Source organism: Neoarius graeffei, chromosome 7, assembly GCF_027579695.1.
Source record: "Neoarius graeffei isolate fNeoGra1 chromosome 7, fNeoGra1.pri, whole genome shotgun sequence".
Taxonomy (NCBI): domain Eukaryota; kingdom Metazoa; phylum Chordata; class Actinopteri; order Siluriformes; family Ariidae; genus Neoarius; species Neoarius graeffei.
Genome location: NC_083575.1, coordinates 51,143,239 through 51,160,170, shown reverse-complemented (window position 1 = coordinate 51,160,170; position 16,932 = coordinate 51,143,239). Strand labels below are relative to the sequence as shown.

The 16,932-nt window shown below is 41.6% G+C and overlaps 1 protein-coding gene across 4 annotated transcripts in view; it reads right to left on the bottom strand.

Moving 5' to 3' along the window:
• zgc:123010 (uncharacterized protein LOC641500 homolog) overlaps positions 1-16,932 on the bottom strand; it is a 59,509-nt gene that overhangs the window by 7,003 nt on the left and 35,574 nt on the right. For 3 of the 4 annotated variants that reach the window (XM_060925895.1, XM_060925897.1, XM_060925898.1), the window contains exons 2-7: positions 1,862-1,935; positions 1,624-1,704; positions 1,439-1,495; positions 1,124-1,327; positions 849-974; positions 16-61 (exon numbers count right to left, since the gene is read on the bottom strand). In XM_060925895.1, the coding sequence (XP_060781878.1) occupies positions 16-61; positions 849-974; positions 1,124-1,327; positions 1,439-1,495; positions 1,624-1,704; positions 1,862-1,935 (588 nt within the window). The remainder of the gene's footprint in view (positions 1-15; positions 62-848; positions 975-1,123; positions 1,328-1,438; positions 1,496-1,623; positions 1,705-1,861; positions 1,936-16,932) is intronic. The other variant, XM_060925896.1, reaches the window with a different exon arrangement.

The following is a 16,932-nucleotide window of genomic DNA, read 5'->3' as shown; positions in this document are numbered from 1 at the left end:
AAAACAAAAACGTACCAGTCAGTGAGGCACTTCTTTTAGTCACAGACTCGGCTCCACTGACCTGAAAGGAAAAATCAGCAGTCTTCAGAAATAAAGCAGTGGGTGGTGTACAAAAATGATTTCAAGAAGTCTTTACATTGCAGTTTTTAAAAGCATTCTCCAGCCAGAGGGTCAGAGGCTACGTGCAGAAAGCTGCCAGCACATGCTGCTCCTGTCCCAACAATCAGTAGTTCTCTATTTTCAGCATGCTTTAAACTACCTCTTGGATAAAGCAACTATAAACATTTAAGAATTCTGCAAGTTAGTGTTCCTTTAATGACTTACCTCTTCCATTTCACATATCTACGGCATCCCTATGTTCCGGTTTAATCGATTTCCGTTAAGGTTAATATAATACCTTATAAATAAAAGAGCATTATACAAGGGACATTTTGGGATATCGTTGACCTTGTCCCACAGCCTACCAGCCAACATCTCAAATAATAAACCACAGTGCTTCCCTGTTGAGGTTTTGCTGGGTCCAACATGTTTGATATAAAATAATCAGCTTTCCATGTGATGAAAGTGTGTTCAGAGTAAATATTTCATGGTCATTACGTGTCCCTAAGGACTGGAAAACTGTGTACTAAGAGACATCTCTAAAAACACAAATATGTCATTCAACAAACTGCAAGTTTAATTACAGATCGTTTGCTGTGACCTTTAAACCCATTGGCTGATTATGACAAAACGTGAGCCATAATAAAATGCAGATGTCTAACTTTCTAATGGAGGAATTATGGCTTTCTTCGCATGTGCTTTTGTATATATTTTTGTTCTTAGGTTTATTACTGCAGAGTCACGCTCACCTCTCTGATTCTGGACTCATTTTCTTTGTTCTCTTTGGATTTACGGCCCGTTTTGCTCTTGGCTTTGGGCCTGATGTGACTAACAGCATTGGCAACAAAGGCACTGCTCACGTCCCATTCTGGATCCTAAAGAAGAGAAATTAAAAGTGCCAAGTTTTATAAAGGCTTGTTCAACCACTCTGTAACTCGAGTTCATTCCTAATCTTGCTTCCAATGACTTTGGACAGCTTCACGGAGCTATTTTGATTGCCTGTAAAGTATGACGTGTACAGCACCTCCTCCTCACGAGAGCAAGCAGACGGCTGTTGGTTTCCTTTGTTTCCCGATGCCAGTGGTGGTGTGGCACTGCCTTTACACGGAGGACATTCTTTCTCCATTACTTTTCCCCTTAATTCCAACTGCTCCTCCTCAATCTGCTCCTCATCAACCTCTGAGCCGCTATCATCCAGCTCGGAGTCGACGCCTGCATGCTCTTCCTCCTCCAAACAAAAGAGGAAGAAAGAAATGCAATGCAATACAGAAATACAACTGTCCCCCAAAGTCATTTCAGACTGTGAAACGTATGTAAACGTGGCAACTTGGCTGTGTACCTGTACAGTGAGTTCATCTTTTTTACCGCGCTCAAGTTTCTTGCGCTCTCTTTGACGCTAAAGAGAAAATGAACAATATCTCTTTCCTTAATATTAACAAGAAAACATGATAATGTACCTTTTGATATAGTATTTTCAGTTAATCTCTGTGTGCGCGCGTGTGTGTGTGTAAGCATTCGGCTAACCTTCCTCTTAGCTCTCCGTCTCTCAGCTCTCCTTTTGGCCTTCTCCTCTTCACTGAGGCCCTCCTCTCCAGTCAATCCATTCTGAAACGCCAATAAAACACATGAACACAATTACTTTGCTTGTGCAAAAAGAATCAGCTGAACTAAATTAACTTGTCTAAACACAAAAACCATGTTCAAAAATGGGAGGGGGGGGGGGGGACGCGCGCGCGCGCACACACACACACACTTCCTGCACCTGAGAGTGCGCGTCCTGACTGTGGTCAGACGTAGCACTAGTCTCCATCTTCTCCGGCGTCTGGTCACTGGAGCCTGCAAACGAGTTGCAGAAGGCATTTTAAGTATATTTAAACATTCGAACACAAGTCCAGCTTGAGCCAACAATGGCAGTTCGTTAGAGAGAGCCAAAGCAGAAAAAATATTGTTGTGGGCTCGAACTGAGAGCTGTAACGTTTTCAGCAAGAGGGCATGTGACAACAGAGGAGAAGAAAATCCACTTTCACAAAAGCAGAAGTGGGAACAAGAGTGCAAGTATTTGGTATGACCCACGTCATCATCTCTAAAAAGATGTTCTGGCTTTTTTTCCGCCCCCCTCCCCCTTTTACCCCCCATGTAATTGTATGGAAACTAAGCCCCCCTTATTGTTGCGCTGTTACTACAGCTAAAGGTCTAGTATACAAGTGATTAAGAGAATAAGCAAAACTATCACAGTTTATAGAAAGGCCAAATAAAATAACACCCCAGGGTACAATTACTGTTAATCTACCCAAGACTCCAACACTCAAGTTCAGTTTCATATGTTTCAGTGATTGGCAGGAAGATGTTTCTACTCATAGATGTGGTGAAAATCGGTCTTCATTACAACAAGGCTTTAAACCCAAGCACGGGCAAAGTTCGACCGGCTAGTGGCCTAGTGGTAGCGTGTCTGCCTCTCGATTGGGAGATCGTGATTTCTATTCACGGTCGGGTCATACCAAAGACCATCATAAAAATGGAACCTACTACCATCTGGCAAGGCACACTGCAATACAGATGCGAGTGGGGAGTTAAACTCTCGTGGTTACCAGAGGACTAGCCCCCCACTGTAACCCTAGCTATGTAATAGGCGAGAGGCCGAGGGCTGCGGAAACGGAGATCGGCGCCGCCCGATGCGCCACAGGCGCGGGAAGGACTTTAACAGGCAACGTTTAGGAGGTTTAGATAGAAATAACCAAGTAAATCAAGTGGCATCTGATGAAACAACAAGGAGGCTAATAAATTTAAGGAGATGACAATTTGGCATAAACAACCGGATTCCTCTAGATTCTTGAGTGTGTAGATTGTGTGCAGTCTGTTATACAGGTTTGTTTAAAACCCTGAAAACTTCCTCAGTGAGTCATCTGAAAACCAGATGTCCCTTCCATGACAATTGCTTATTTACCATCACCCTTGTTCTTATGAAGGAGAAAAAAAAAATTGGGATTCACACAAAATGAGGAAAGCACTATCTGCGTCGTTTAACAAGAACCGTCTAGTCATATAAACTGGCACAGCTTCAAATAATCTAAAACATCACATGGCAAGGGTATTGAGCATAAAAGCAAAAACACTACATGCCTTACAAATTGAATCAATGCTCAAATGTATTTAAAATACATTTGAGCTTGAAAAAGCTGCCAGCTTTTTAAAATGTGGAACAAACCACACAAATTGGATTAATCTTGCTTGCTATAATTGGGACATCTAAGGAGAAGTGCAAGGGTACGAGTGAGGAGCTTCTCAAATGACCAATGCGTCAGAAAGGATTGACCTCATCCCAACATGAGCGCAGATCCAAACCAATATACTCGCACACTGATCTGCCCGCATCCACATGACAAAGATAAACCAAACAAGAAAATGCCAAAATTTTCATTACAGAAATGAAACCACATGCTGATTTGAGATTAGTCATCAGGAATGCAGACTACAACCAGCAGCTTCATGATTTTCAGCTTCATTCTCAGAGCTTTTGGACTTGAAAACAGCAGCATTTCAGAAAAATGCATTACTTGCATGACATGAGGCACGGAACAAGGCAAGTACCCAAAGGTCACGTGATTATTTTAGACATGACACACCAAAGCTCTGAGCTAATAAGGGTGCAAACCACAAAAGGTTCTCAGGAAGTCTCTCCCCAGCTTCTTACATTCCACGGATTTCCATATGAGATAGGAGACAAGACACACATATTAAGCAGCTACATAGAAACCGCCTGAAGACATGTAGCTAAAAATAGGTCAAACAAACTACACTGCAGTTCAAGAGACAAGTAAAGAACTGGTGCTTAAACTGTAAACCATCAAATGTTCAAAGTAAGTATCATTAGTAAGAATGATATTAACTACAGGTTGAACAATGCATAAAATTCAAGTTCAATACAATAAAACATGGTGATGCCCTAATACAACATTAACCATTAACTAAATATATGCCTTAGGTTTCCATTTCATTTGACTGAAATCTTCAACATTACATAGGCTACGTTCACACTGCAGGCTGAAGTGACTCAAATCCGATCTTTTCGCCCATATGTGACCTGTATCCGATCTTTTATTGACAATATGAACGACACAGATCCGATTTTTTAAAATCCGACCCAGGCCGTTTGGATATGTGGTCCTAATTCCGATTCCTATCCGCTCTTTTCATATGCGACTTCAGTCTGAACCGCCAGGTCGCATTCATCCGACTTACACGTCATCAACAAGCCACAAACATCACTATTCTGCGCTGAAGTAGGCGGCGCGTCTCTCAAAAAAGTTACAACAACATGGCGCATAATCACGGGCGCAGATAGAGGGTGGGACTCGTCCCACCCAGATTTAAATTCACCTCGTTCGGTCCCCCCCACTTATAGGGAGGAAAAAACGTCTATGCTGTCTTTCTTTGCATAAGGCAAACCTCACGGAAAAATCAAAAGACTAATTACCATTCGGTTTATTAAGGTGCACAGCAGTATATACATAGTTGCAACAACTCACATAAAACAAAACAAAGACTGATATTCGGTTGGTTGAGCTGCGCAGACTGCACAGGTTGCGAGCTCAAGCTTGGTTGCTATGGTTACTAACAACAAGTTTGACAGGCATATCGGGGTTGGGGTTGGTTTGCTGGCAGCTTTGTCCCCCCCCAGTTTTTTGTCCCTCCCAGTTCAAAAAACGTATCTGCGCCCCTGCGCATGACATCAATGCGAGGGACGCTTCGGGCTGTGAAGGTTCTGAATCTTCTCAATGGAGGGACGCAGAGGTTAGGGAGCTGATTTCCATTTGAGGGGATGCAGCTATTCAAGCTAGATTGGATGGCTCATACCGCAACCGGGCGGTTTTACTTCCGTAAACACTGGCCATGCTCACTGCGTGTGACGTCATCGTATCCTGCAATGCGCATGCAGAACACTTTTAGGTCGCTTTTCGTTCATACTGAGGATCACATACAAGTCGCATATATTTGTTAATGTGAACGACCTCACAAAAAAATCGGATTTCACAAAAAATCGGAATTGAGCATTAAGCCTTGCAGTGTGAACGTAGCGATAGTCACTTTGTATTTATACAAACAGGGTCAGCCTTCACTGGCATGACTCAAGGATGCATGTCTGAAGCTTGATGCTTTTCCCATTCTGCAACTGGTTAGGACCTGCTGTCAGTCAGGTATCTCTGTAGCACCAGATACACTTGTGTTCAAAATAATAGCAGTCCAACATGACTAACCAGATCAATCACTGCTTTTAGTAGAAATTATATTACTACATGGCAAATAATTTACCAGTAGGTGTAGTAAAGTCGTAGAAAACCAACAGACCCAACATTCATGACATGCATGCTCCTGAGTCTGTGTAATCGAATAATTAAGTGAAAGGGACGTGTTCAAAATAATAGCAGTATGGAGTTTAATTAGTGAGGTCATTCATTCTGTGAAAAAACAGGTGTCAGTCAGGTGGCCCTAATTTAAGGATGAAGCCAGCACATGTTGTACATCCATTTCTCTCTGAAAACCTGAGAAACATGGGTCGTTCCAGACATTGTTCAGAAGAACAGCGTGTTTTGATTAAAACGTTGATTGGAGAGGGGAAAACACAAAGAAGTGCAGAAAATGATGGGCTGCTCAGCTAAGCCCGTGTTTACATTAGACCGTATCAGCAGATCATCAGATTAACGTTTTTAAAACGATTAGTGTGCACACAGCAACACCAATACACGATTTGCGTGCACACAGCAATACCAATACACGGATACGCTCGGCTCTGCAGGCATCCTGCGCTCCAAATCACTCCGCCCTGAACAGCGAGTGCCCTCTGGAGGGTGCGCACTCCGGCCCTGCACAGCTCACAGAGCGCGCGAGTGAAGTGCACAAGCACTGATTCGGGACTGAGCCGCTGTGTGTGTGATCCCAGCGCACATCACTTACCACTTGCAAGTGGAAGGATGGCAAGCCTAAAGACAATCATAACTACACAATGGGCAGTATTTGCATCAGTATTTGCAGTATTTTCATACTTTTATACTCTTTAATGAAAGGTGATACAAGGCGGAAGTCCGCGCCGTTTTTCAGCAGTCGCGTCACATGACCAACGCCAGCGAATCAGGAAGGTGGATGTCACAGTGACGTTGTCCAATGACGACGCCAGCTAGAGCTCAGCACAGCGTATCCGCGTATTCTCAATGTTTACACAGCACCGGACCAGACACGATCTGGATTGAATACGTGGACCCTGGCGGATTCCCGTTTCCCGGCGTTTTAATGTAAATGGACAGTGCATCCGTGAAGAAAACGAGACAGATACGGTCTAATGTAAACTTGGTCTAAAATGATCTCCAGTGCTTTAAAATGGACAGCAAAACCAGAGAGACGTGGAAGAAAATGGAAGACTACCATTCGAATGGATCGAAGAATAGCCAGAATGGCAAAGACTCAGCCAATGATCAGCTCCAGGGTGATGAAAGACGGTCTGAAGTTACCTGTGAGTACTGTGACAATTAGAAGATGCCTGTGTGAAGCTAATCTATCGGCAAGAAGCCCCCGCAAAGTCCGACTGTTAAAAAAAAAAAGACGTGCTGAAGAGGATACAATTTGCCAAAGAACACATTGACTGGCCTAAAGAGAAATGGAGAAACATTTTGTGGACTGATGAAAGCAAGATTGTTCTTTTTGGGTCCAAGGGCCGCAGACAGTTTTTCAGACGACCCCCAGACGGTGAATTCAAGCCACAGTACACTCTGAACACAGTGAAGCATGGTGGTGCAAGCATCATGATATGGGGATGTTTCTCTTACTATGATGCTGGGCCTATTTATCGCATACCAGGGATCATGGATCAGTTTGCATACATCAAAATACTTGAAGGTCATGTTGCCTTATGCTGAAGAGGAAATGCCCTTGAAATGGGTGTTTCAAAAAGACAACGACCCCAAACACACTAGTAAGCGAACAGCATCAGGATTCCAGACCAACAAAATGAAAGTTATGGAGTGGCCAGCCCAATCCCCGGACCTTAAGCCGATAGAAAACTCGTGGGGTGACACCAAAAATGCTGTTTCTGAGGCAAAACCAAGAAATGCAAAGGAATTGTGGAATGTTGTCAAATCATCCTGGGCTGGAATACCTGTTCACAGGTGCCAGAAGTTGGTCGACTCCATGCAACACAGATGTGAAGCAGTTCTCAGAAACCGTGGTTATACAACTAAATATTAGTTTAGTGATTCACAGGAATGCTAAATCCTAAAGATTTTTTCAGTTTCTACAGTCAATATTTGGAGTTTGTAATGAAAAATGTAGACACTGCTATTTTTTTGAACAGCCCAAAATTCATTTTTCTTCATTTTCTGTAAAGTAATTAAAACATTGATACATTTTTCTTCATGTTTTGATGTAGAATATAATATGCAGTGTTCCCAATGCATGGAAATAAAAACTATTATAAGGATTTTGAGCTTTACTCATGTTTTTAAACACACTGCTATTATTTTGAACACGACTGTACATCTTTGAATCCTGTGTTCTCCACGAGCAAATATGAACTTATAAATTCCTACTGGGATTTCTTGAACCCAGACTGAAAGGTTTAGCGAGGCAAGGCCATCAGCTGAAAAGCTACAGCAGAGAATTTTGTTCAACGTTTTCACATATTTAAGAGATCGTTACATGTGACCTTTGCAGCAGCGTATTGCACACATGGAGGACTCGGCACATTAAATGTTCCAGTCCACCTCTAACTGGCCATCAGCATCATAACTGAAACAACTGCTGTTTTTCTCAAGCATGGAAAAACAGCATGCTTAGGAGAAGCTTTTTTTCTTTCTTTAAAAAAAAAAAAAAGCAGCCCTCCTGATTTGAGGAAGCCGATTTTTCAGGAGTGCGCTTGATTAAGTTTAAAGGTTTATTTGATGTGACATACATTAGCTTATCTTAGCCCTCGACGTCCCTTCAGAGGCATAAGGCATCGACGATCGGCCTCCATCTGAACCTGTCCTGGGCTACGTGTTGGGCCTCACCCCACAGCAGATCCATTTCTTTCAGCTCAGCCATCACAGACTGCCACAGCGTTATTTTGGGCCGACCCGGTTCACATTTTCCAGATGGTGTCCATCTTAGGTATACGGTTCTGGTCCATTCTGAGAACATGCCCAAGCCATCATATGCACCAGTGCGTAATCTCTAGCGCCACACTCTGGCTCTTCGTCTTCTTACAAAGTTTTTTTTTTTGAGAGCCTTTTAAGCAAGAAGACATGACAAACACTGGCCACTTTAATAGGAACTTGTTCTTGACTCTAAGATCCCTGTTCTTGGCTGGCAGGAGTGGAACCCAATGTGGTCTTCTGCTGTATGCTGAGATGCTTTTCTGCTCACCACAGTTGTAAAGAGTGATTTTATATATATATATATATATATATATATATATATATATATATATATATATATATATATATATATAAAATCACTATATATATAGGCAGCTCAAACCAATCTGGCCATTTTCCTCTGACCTCTCTTATCAACAAGGCGTTTCCACCCACAGAACTGTCGCTCACTCAGTGCTCCTTCCCCCCTCCTCTCTCACACCATTCTGCATAAACTCTTGTGTGTGTGTGTGTGTGTGTGTGTGTGTGTGTGTGTGTGTAAACCCCAGGAGATCAGCAGTTTCTGAAATACTCAAACCAGTCCATCTGGCACCAACACACATGCCACAGTGAAAGTCAGAGATCACAATTTTTCCCATTCTGATGTTTAAAGTGAACATTAACTGAAGCTCTTGATTTGTATCTGCACCATTGTATGCATTGTGCTGCTGTCAAGGGATCGGCTGATTAGAGAACTGCATAAAACGAGTAGTGTATGGGTGTACCTAATAAAGTGGCTGGTGAGCATTTTCCTACGGCATCAAGCTTACGTCACCTTTTCTTACATGCCAGCATTCCAAGCCATAAAGGAGAACAGGTTTTACACACACATCTTATCTCATTATCTCTAGCCACTTTATCCTGTTCTACAGGGTCGCAGGCAAGCTGGAGCCTATCCCAGCTGACTACGGGTGAAAGGCGGGGTACACCCTGGACAAGTCGCCAGGTCATCACAGGGCTGACACATAGACACAGACAACCATTCACACTCACATTCACACCTACGGTCAATTTAGAGCCACCAGTTAACCTAACCTGCATGTCTTTGGACTGTGGGGGAAACCGGAGCACCCGGAGGAAACCCACGCGGACACGGGGAGAACATGCAAACTCCGCACAGAAAGACCCTCGTCGGCCACGGGGCTTGAACCCGGACCTTCTTGCTGTGAGGCGACAGCGCTAACCACTACACCACCGTGCCGCCTACACACACACATTACATACACAAAAAATGACTCACCTACTTTAATATACAGCCTGTTGACTGTATTGCTTGATATGCAGGCCTACTGAATTGAAAGTATTATACCAAACAATAAGTTACAGCACATCACAGCATTTAAATAAAATGTTTTTCCACTTCTTTAAAAATGTATTATTGTCTGCTGTATACCACTAGATGTGTTCAGTGTTGGTCACGCCATAAAAAATGTATATTACAGTGCCCTCCCTGTTTATTGCCCCCCCCAAAGATTACTGAAAAAGGTGATGGGGGGGAAAAAAAATCCATCTTTTAGTCAAGTAACTTCATTTCACACTGGGGGATATCCAACCTTTAACTGAAACATTCAGAGAAAAAAAAAAATCCATCATGAAATAATTATTTTCAACAACAAAAACACATGCACTGTTATGATAGGCACCCCTGCATTTAATACTCTGGACAATCTCCCTTTGCCAGTAAAACAGCACTGGGTCTTCTTCGATAACATTTTATAAGATTTGAGATACAGAGCAGGACCTCGGAGACCATTCCTCTTTACACAATCTCTCCAGATCATCCAGGGTCCGAGGCCCTCTCCTGTGCTTTCTCCTCTTCAGCTCACCCCACAGGTTTGCAATGAGGTTCAGGTCAGGGGACCGAGATGGCCATGGCAGAAGCTTGATTCTGTGCTCAGCTAAACATTTTTGTGTTGATTTAGACATATGCTTCAGATCATTGTCCTGCTGGAAGGTCCAATGACGACAGAGTTTCCTGGCAGAGGCAGTCAGATTCTGATTTAAAATGACCCTACCAAGGTTTCTCGGGCCTTTGGAGGAAAAACAGCCCCAAAACATTACAGAACTTCCACCATATTTTACAGTTGGGATCGGGTTCTTTTCATTACAGCCATCCTTCTTTTTACACCCAACCCACCTTCAGCGTTTACTGCCAAAAAGCTCCATTTTTGTTACATCAGACCATAGAACACAGTTCCAGTCAAAAGATTTGCAAACTTCAGGTGCTTATATTTCCGGCGTACCTTCCAAATAAACTGTTGGCATGCAGGTGGTTTTGGAGACTTGGAAACCAAGATTTTACTTTTTCTTGTAATTCAACAGTGATCCTTGGAGATATTTTTGCCTATCTATATGTGGGGGCAAAATAAACTTGGGGTCTCTTCCAGGCAAGTTTGTAACAGTTCCAGTTGGTGTCCACTTATTTATAATTGCCCCAACAGTAGAAATGGACATTTTCAGGCGAGTAGCCTTTTTTTTTCTTTTAAAATAACCATTCCCTGACTTATGAAGGTTAACACACTTCTCTCTCACTTGGTTGGTGTTCTCTTAGCTTTCCTGTATTTGTGGATGACTAAGGGAAGTTGGCTTCTGTGTCACCTCATTTGTGCCCCAGTTAATCAGGAAGTCATGGATTACAACTTGAAAGTTCCCACACCCTCCAATCAACTCAAAAATGTACAATTTAAATGGAAAACATGCTTCAGTTACATTGTGCACACTATAATTTCCAGGCTTGGTAATAATTGTGGCACGCGTGTTAAATATTTCTTGAGGGATGTTTTTCCTGAACATTTATTTCAATTATGGGTTGGATTTTTCTCTTTTTTTTCCAGTGTGAGATAAAGTTACTTCACCAAAAGGTGGATTTTTTTTTCTAACCCTTTACTAATCTGTACAAGGGGTGCCAATAATTGTGGAGGGCACAGTACATCACTGGCAAACTTAACATTATAGGGAATATTGTTAAAAATATTAGGATATAATGTAAGGTAAGGTGTTATGCCTTGAAATAATGTCTCTCTCAAATGTCACCCTGTTCCTAATTTTCCCCGTTAATTAGTGTCCAATTGTGACAATCCTTACCCAAGTCACTTTTTTTGGGGGGGGGGGGGGGGGCCTTAAATTCCTACCCTTTCCTGGAAGGAAAGTCTTCCTATTTTAGTACAGAGGCTGCTTAATTATCTGTGTGAATGCTTGTTCAAGGTCACAGCCTGTTTTGGATGCGAAGCCTTTTTAAGTCAGTTGGTGTCTGCACAGGTTTTGTTCAAAGTATTTTAATAAAATCAAGGTTTCCATTCATAAAAACAATATTTCTGTCAGTCACTCAAGCATAATTTATGGTGTTTTTTTTTAACAACCACCACCACAACAAGGGAAGGGAAATTTCCAGAAATTCAACATTTTAAAGTTTTATTGTGCTTGAAACAGCAGCAGCCTGATTTTTTTTTTGGGAGGGATTTATTAGCTTTGCCATAGCAAGATTTTATATATATATATATATATATATATATATATATATATGGGGCGGCACGGTGGTGTAGTGGTTAGCGCTGTCGCCTCACAGCAAGAAGGTCCTGGGTTCGAGCCCCGGGGCCGGCGAGGGCCTTTCTGTGTGGAGTTTGCATGTTGTCCGCGTGGGTTTCCTCCGGGTGCTCCGGTTTCCCCCACAGTCCAAAGACATGCAGGTTAGGTTAACTGGTGACTCTAAATTGACCATGAGTGTGAATGGTTGTCTGTGTCCATGTGTCAGCCCTGTGATGACCTGGCAACTTGTCCAGGGTGTACCCTGCCTTTCGCCCGTAGTCAGCTGGGATAGGCTCCAGCTTGCCTGCGACCCTGTAGAAGGATAAAGCGGCTAGGGAAAATGAGATGATATATATCACACACACATACATACATACATACATACACACACACCATAATGGCTGGGAAACCACTACAGCTTGCACCAATTACAGTTGCCCCATGGTACCAAATCTGCATGTCTGAACTGTGGTGGAAACCGGAGCACCCAGAGGAACCCACGGTCAATTTATGGCCCTTTTCCACTACCCATTTTCAGCTCACTTCAGCCCGACACGGCTCGCGTTTCGACTACCTCAGAGCAGCACGACTCAGCTCGCTTCAGCCTTACTTAGCACCCAAAACTCGCATGGTTTTGGAGTAGGGCTGAAGCGAGCCAAACCAAGCCGAGTGGGGCTAGGGGCGTGAGGAGACACTCCCCTGTGCACTGATTGGTGAGGAGGAGTGTCCTCACATGTCCACACACGCCCCGCGAGCACGCTGGGATCTGTAAACACCGTAAACCCGGAAGAAGAATAATTACGAATTACGAGAATTATGAAGCCTTATGCGCCTCGCCTCATCTATACGCTCTTGCCAGTATCTGTTAGGGTCATTCCGTGCCAACTCACCTAAGGGTCCCCACATCACCGTCTCAGATTTTGCTCAAAAAATTCTATAATCAAGAATCATATGTTTGTACCACACATACAAAATATTAGCTCCCAATTCATTGTAGTTTTGGAACTACAGGCCTTTGAAATTTTGATGTCAAAATACCACATGACGAAATGGCTCTTTCCCCAACTTCAGAGACCCATAACTTTTTATTGCAGCTATCTAGACAGTTGTGTTTGCAGATTCTTACTGAATGATACCCACTCTTTTCAAATCTGTTGCCACAAAGCCTCTGAAGGACATACGTTTTGCATAATGGGAAGCCAAAAATGACGTTTTGGCCAAAATCACTTAAAATTCATTAAAACTCTAGGGGGCATAGTAGAAATATGAAGCTAGTTAGATTTTTTTCCTCACTACATAGTAATTGTAGGGTTGTTATCTGTTCACAGAAACATATTTTGCCATGAAATTTCAATTCCTGAATTTAAAAAATAAATTTTAACATCTTACATCCTTTCCGAGGGGGCTAAAATAGGGCATTTTTGCCATCTTATTTGGTCATGTGGCTAGGGGTTTAGGATCTTCTAATTTTTTGTGAAGATGCTCTCATATAAGATGTAACTACTCCCTGATTTTTTTTTAACAAACGCCCCTTGCTTCATATTTTAATAATTTGTTTTGTACATGGACAGTTTCATCATTTTTCACTTTTTCCACATTCAGAACTCTGTAACTCTAAATTGGAAGATTCCTACTAGCAGCTATTTCAGATTTACATACACTGACACACAAATTTTCATATTTTAGTAGTAGTATGCCCAAGAAATTCATATTTTTCTTTCTATTGGGACCTAAAAACAGCTATTTGGCCAAAAATGACAAAAACGCTGGGCAGCTTTTAATAAACAAGGGAATAATGAAGGGGTGTTTTGCACACAAATTAAGGCTTATAAGAACCTAATCTAGGCATACACATTTCCTGAACAACTTTTACTGTATTGTATAGTATTTTTTGCAATTAGAAAATTTTAGGTATAATTGCAATTTTTGTTGAATATCCTTGGAAAATATAGAAAAATAACAACAAAATTCTGGAGTAGTATTTTTAATATACTTCAAGGTTGTGTAAGCACAAAACATTTAGCAATGAGGTTTTATTTACATATTAACACATTCAATGATCCATGATCATGATGTTGAAAAACATCACAAGATTTGTACATAATTTAAAGTCAAATATGGGCATCCGTGATAATGGGTAATTCATTCACAGGCAGTACAGTTTCATGTGATGTGCTAAGACACTCATAAACTGTCATCTAGTAGTACATAAGTTAAAACTTAAGTCTTTCACAAGTTTGAAGTCATCCTCTGTTAGTTGGTATTGGCGTCCCCCACTTTTTATGTTTGGGGCCTCTACCACACAAAGGACATGAAGCAAAGGCACCCAACATTCATCTTTCCTGCTTTGTGGTGGCCATGAGAATGTGTTGCCTCGTCCTTGTCTCATGAAATTGACATACACATCATTTTCTTCTTCATTTCTGGTGACAATATTTCCAATGTACCATTTTCTGTCATAAACACAGGCAATATATTTGCCCGGCTGGTACATATTTGGTGCAGATTGGGACATTTGGCTTGGGGCCTGTAACTGGGACTGTAAAACTGGTGTGGCTTCAGGTCCTATGTCCACTACCGATGATGGTACCACATCAGAAGAAACCCTTCTCATCTCCAGCTGAGTGGGTGCAATTGGGCTAAGGATATCATTGCTAATATATATATATATATATATATATATATATATATATATATATATATATATATATATATATATATATATATATATATAGATAGATAGATATAGATAGATAGATATAGATATATATAGATAGATAGAAAAAGTCACCACATCTTTAATTTATGAGGAAAATAGCCCATTCCCTCCAGAACTTGAAAAATATCAAGTCAACATTTTTGTCATTTTTGGCCAAATAGCTGTTTTTAGGTCCCAATAGAAAGAAAAATATGAATTTCTTGGGCATACTACTACTAAAATATGAAAATTTGTATGTCAGTGTATGTAAATCTGAAATAGCTGCTAGTAGGAATTTTCCAATGTAGAGTTACAGAGTTCTGAATGTGGAAAAAAGTGAAAAATGATGAAACTGTCCATGTACAAAACAAATTATTAAAATATGAAGCAAGGGGCGTTTGTTAAAAAAAATCAGGGAGTAGTTACATCTTATATGAGAGCATCTTCACAAAAAATTAGAAGATCCTAAACCCCTAGCCACATTACCAAATAAGATGGCAAAAATGCCCTATTTTAGCCCCCTCGGAAAGGACGTAAGATGTTAAAAAAAAATTTAAAAATTTAGGAATATAATTTTCATCGCAAAATATGTTTCTGTGAACAGATAACCCTACAATTACTATGTAATGAGGAAAAAAATCTAACTAGGTTCATATTTCTACTAGGCCCCTTAGAGTTTTAGTGAATTTTAAGCGATTTTGGCCAAAATGCCATTTTTGGCTTCCTATTATGCAAAAAGTATGTCCTTCAGAGGCTTTCTGGCAACAGATTTGAAAAGAGTGGGTATCATTCAGTAAGAATCTGCACACACAACTTTCTAGATAGCTGCAATAAAAAGTTATGGGTCTCTGAAGTTGGGGAAAGAGCCAATTTCGACATGTGGTGTTTTGACATCAATATTTCAAAGGCCTGTAGTTCCAAAACTACAACATAATTGGGGGCTAATATTTTGCATGTGTGGTACAAACATATGATTCTTGATTAGAGAATTTTTTGAGTAAAATCTGAGACGGTGATGTGGGGGAGTTCCTGAAATTTAGGTGAGTTGGCACGGAATGACCCGTTAGCGTTGTCGGTGACAACAAGCCACAGCACCAAGACCAGCAACACTGACGACTCCATGTCCTCCATGTTTATTGTTTACTATCCGGGTCGTGAGACTACCGCCTAAAAGATCACTGATGTCACTGTTTGCGCCACCTAACGACATCACGTGACGTCCACCCACTTTCGCTAACTCCACCCAATGTGTCCACCCACTTCCAGCCAGCACGGTTCAGCGCGGTTGTAGTCGAAATGCAACTCCAACAGCCCCACTCAGCACGGCTCAGCCCAACTCAGCCGCGTTGGTAGTGGAAAAGCGGCATTAGTCACCAGTTAACCTCACCTGCATGTCTTTGGACTGTGGGGGAAACCAGAGCACCCAGAGGAAACCCACCCGGACACGGAGAGAACATGCAAACTCCACACAGAAAGGCCCCTGTTGGCCGCAAGGTTCGAACCTGGAGCCTTCTTGCTGTGGGGCAACAGTGATAACCACTACGCCGCCCCTTGGGCCTTATTCCCAAGCTTTGAATTTCCCCACCAGACCCCACACTCAGGCACGATGTGGATTAAAAGTCATGCATCTCCTACAATAATCATTCAACATGGCGACTTACAAGCGTTTTGACAATCTGTTATGTTTGAGGTAAATTATGCTCATAACTTGGATACATTTGAGCAGAAACAAAAACCACCCTTCATTTTATATGAGTGGAATATCACCATCATGATAAAATTTGAATCAATGAAAAACTGATAGTTTGTCCCTAAGGCATGGAATTTTGTAATCACTGAACCGTTATATTTTAAAATGCTTTTGTCATGTTTGATAACATCTGATTCCTGTTTAAATGAAGCAACAGGGAAGGAAGCCATTTTGTATAATTATCTTGACTAATGGAACTTCATGTTCTTGAATCCACCAAAATGTACCAGCCGGTTATAAGAAAACAAAATCAAATTACTCCACAGTCCAGAATCTTCTTTGTTACAATCCATGTTTGAGAACCCATCTGAAAAGAAACACCATTCAACTAATCCAAAACTAAGGCTCAACTGTGGACTTTATAAAGCAGGACAAACCTTGTCCCCAAAGACTTATCGGTTGCAGTTAATTTTGTTGTGTTGTCAGAATTTTCACTATACAGGCCTATTCCCTGGATAATTAAGCATATCATTACCCTTACAAACTCGCGTGGTTACCAGAGGACCAGCCCCCCACTGGAACCCTAGCTATGTAATAGGTGAGAGGCCGAGGGCTACAGAAATGGAGATCGGCACCACCTAACGTGCCATGTGGTGCGAGAAGGACTTTAGACTTTTTAGACCCTTACAGCACTAGTATAAATCACTCATAACAGATATTCAAAAATATAATTAAACTGCCTTATTTCAATATACTAC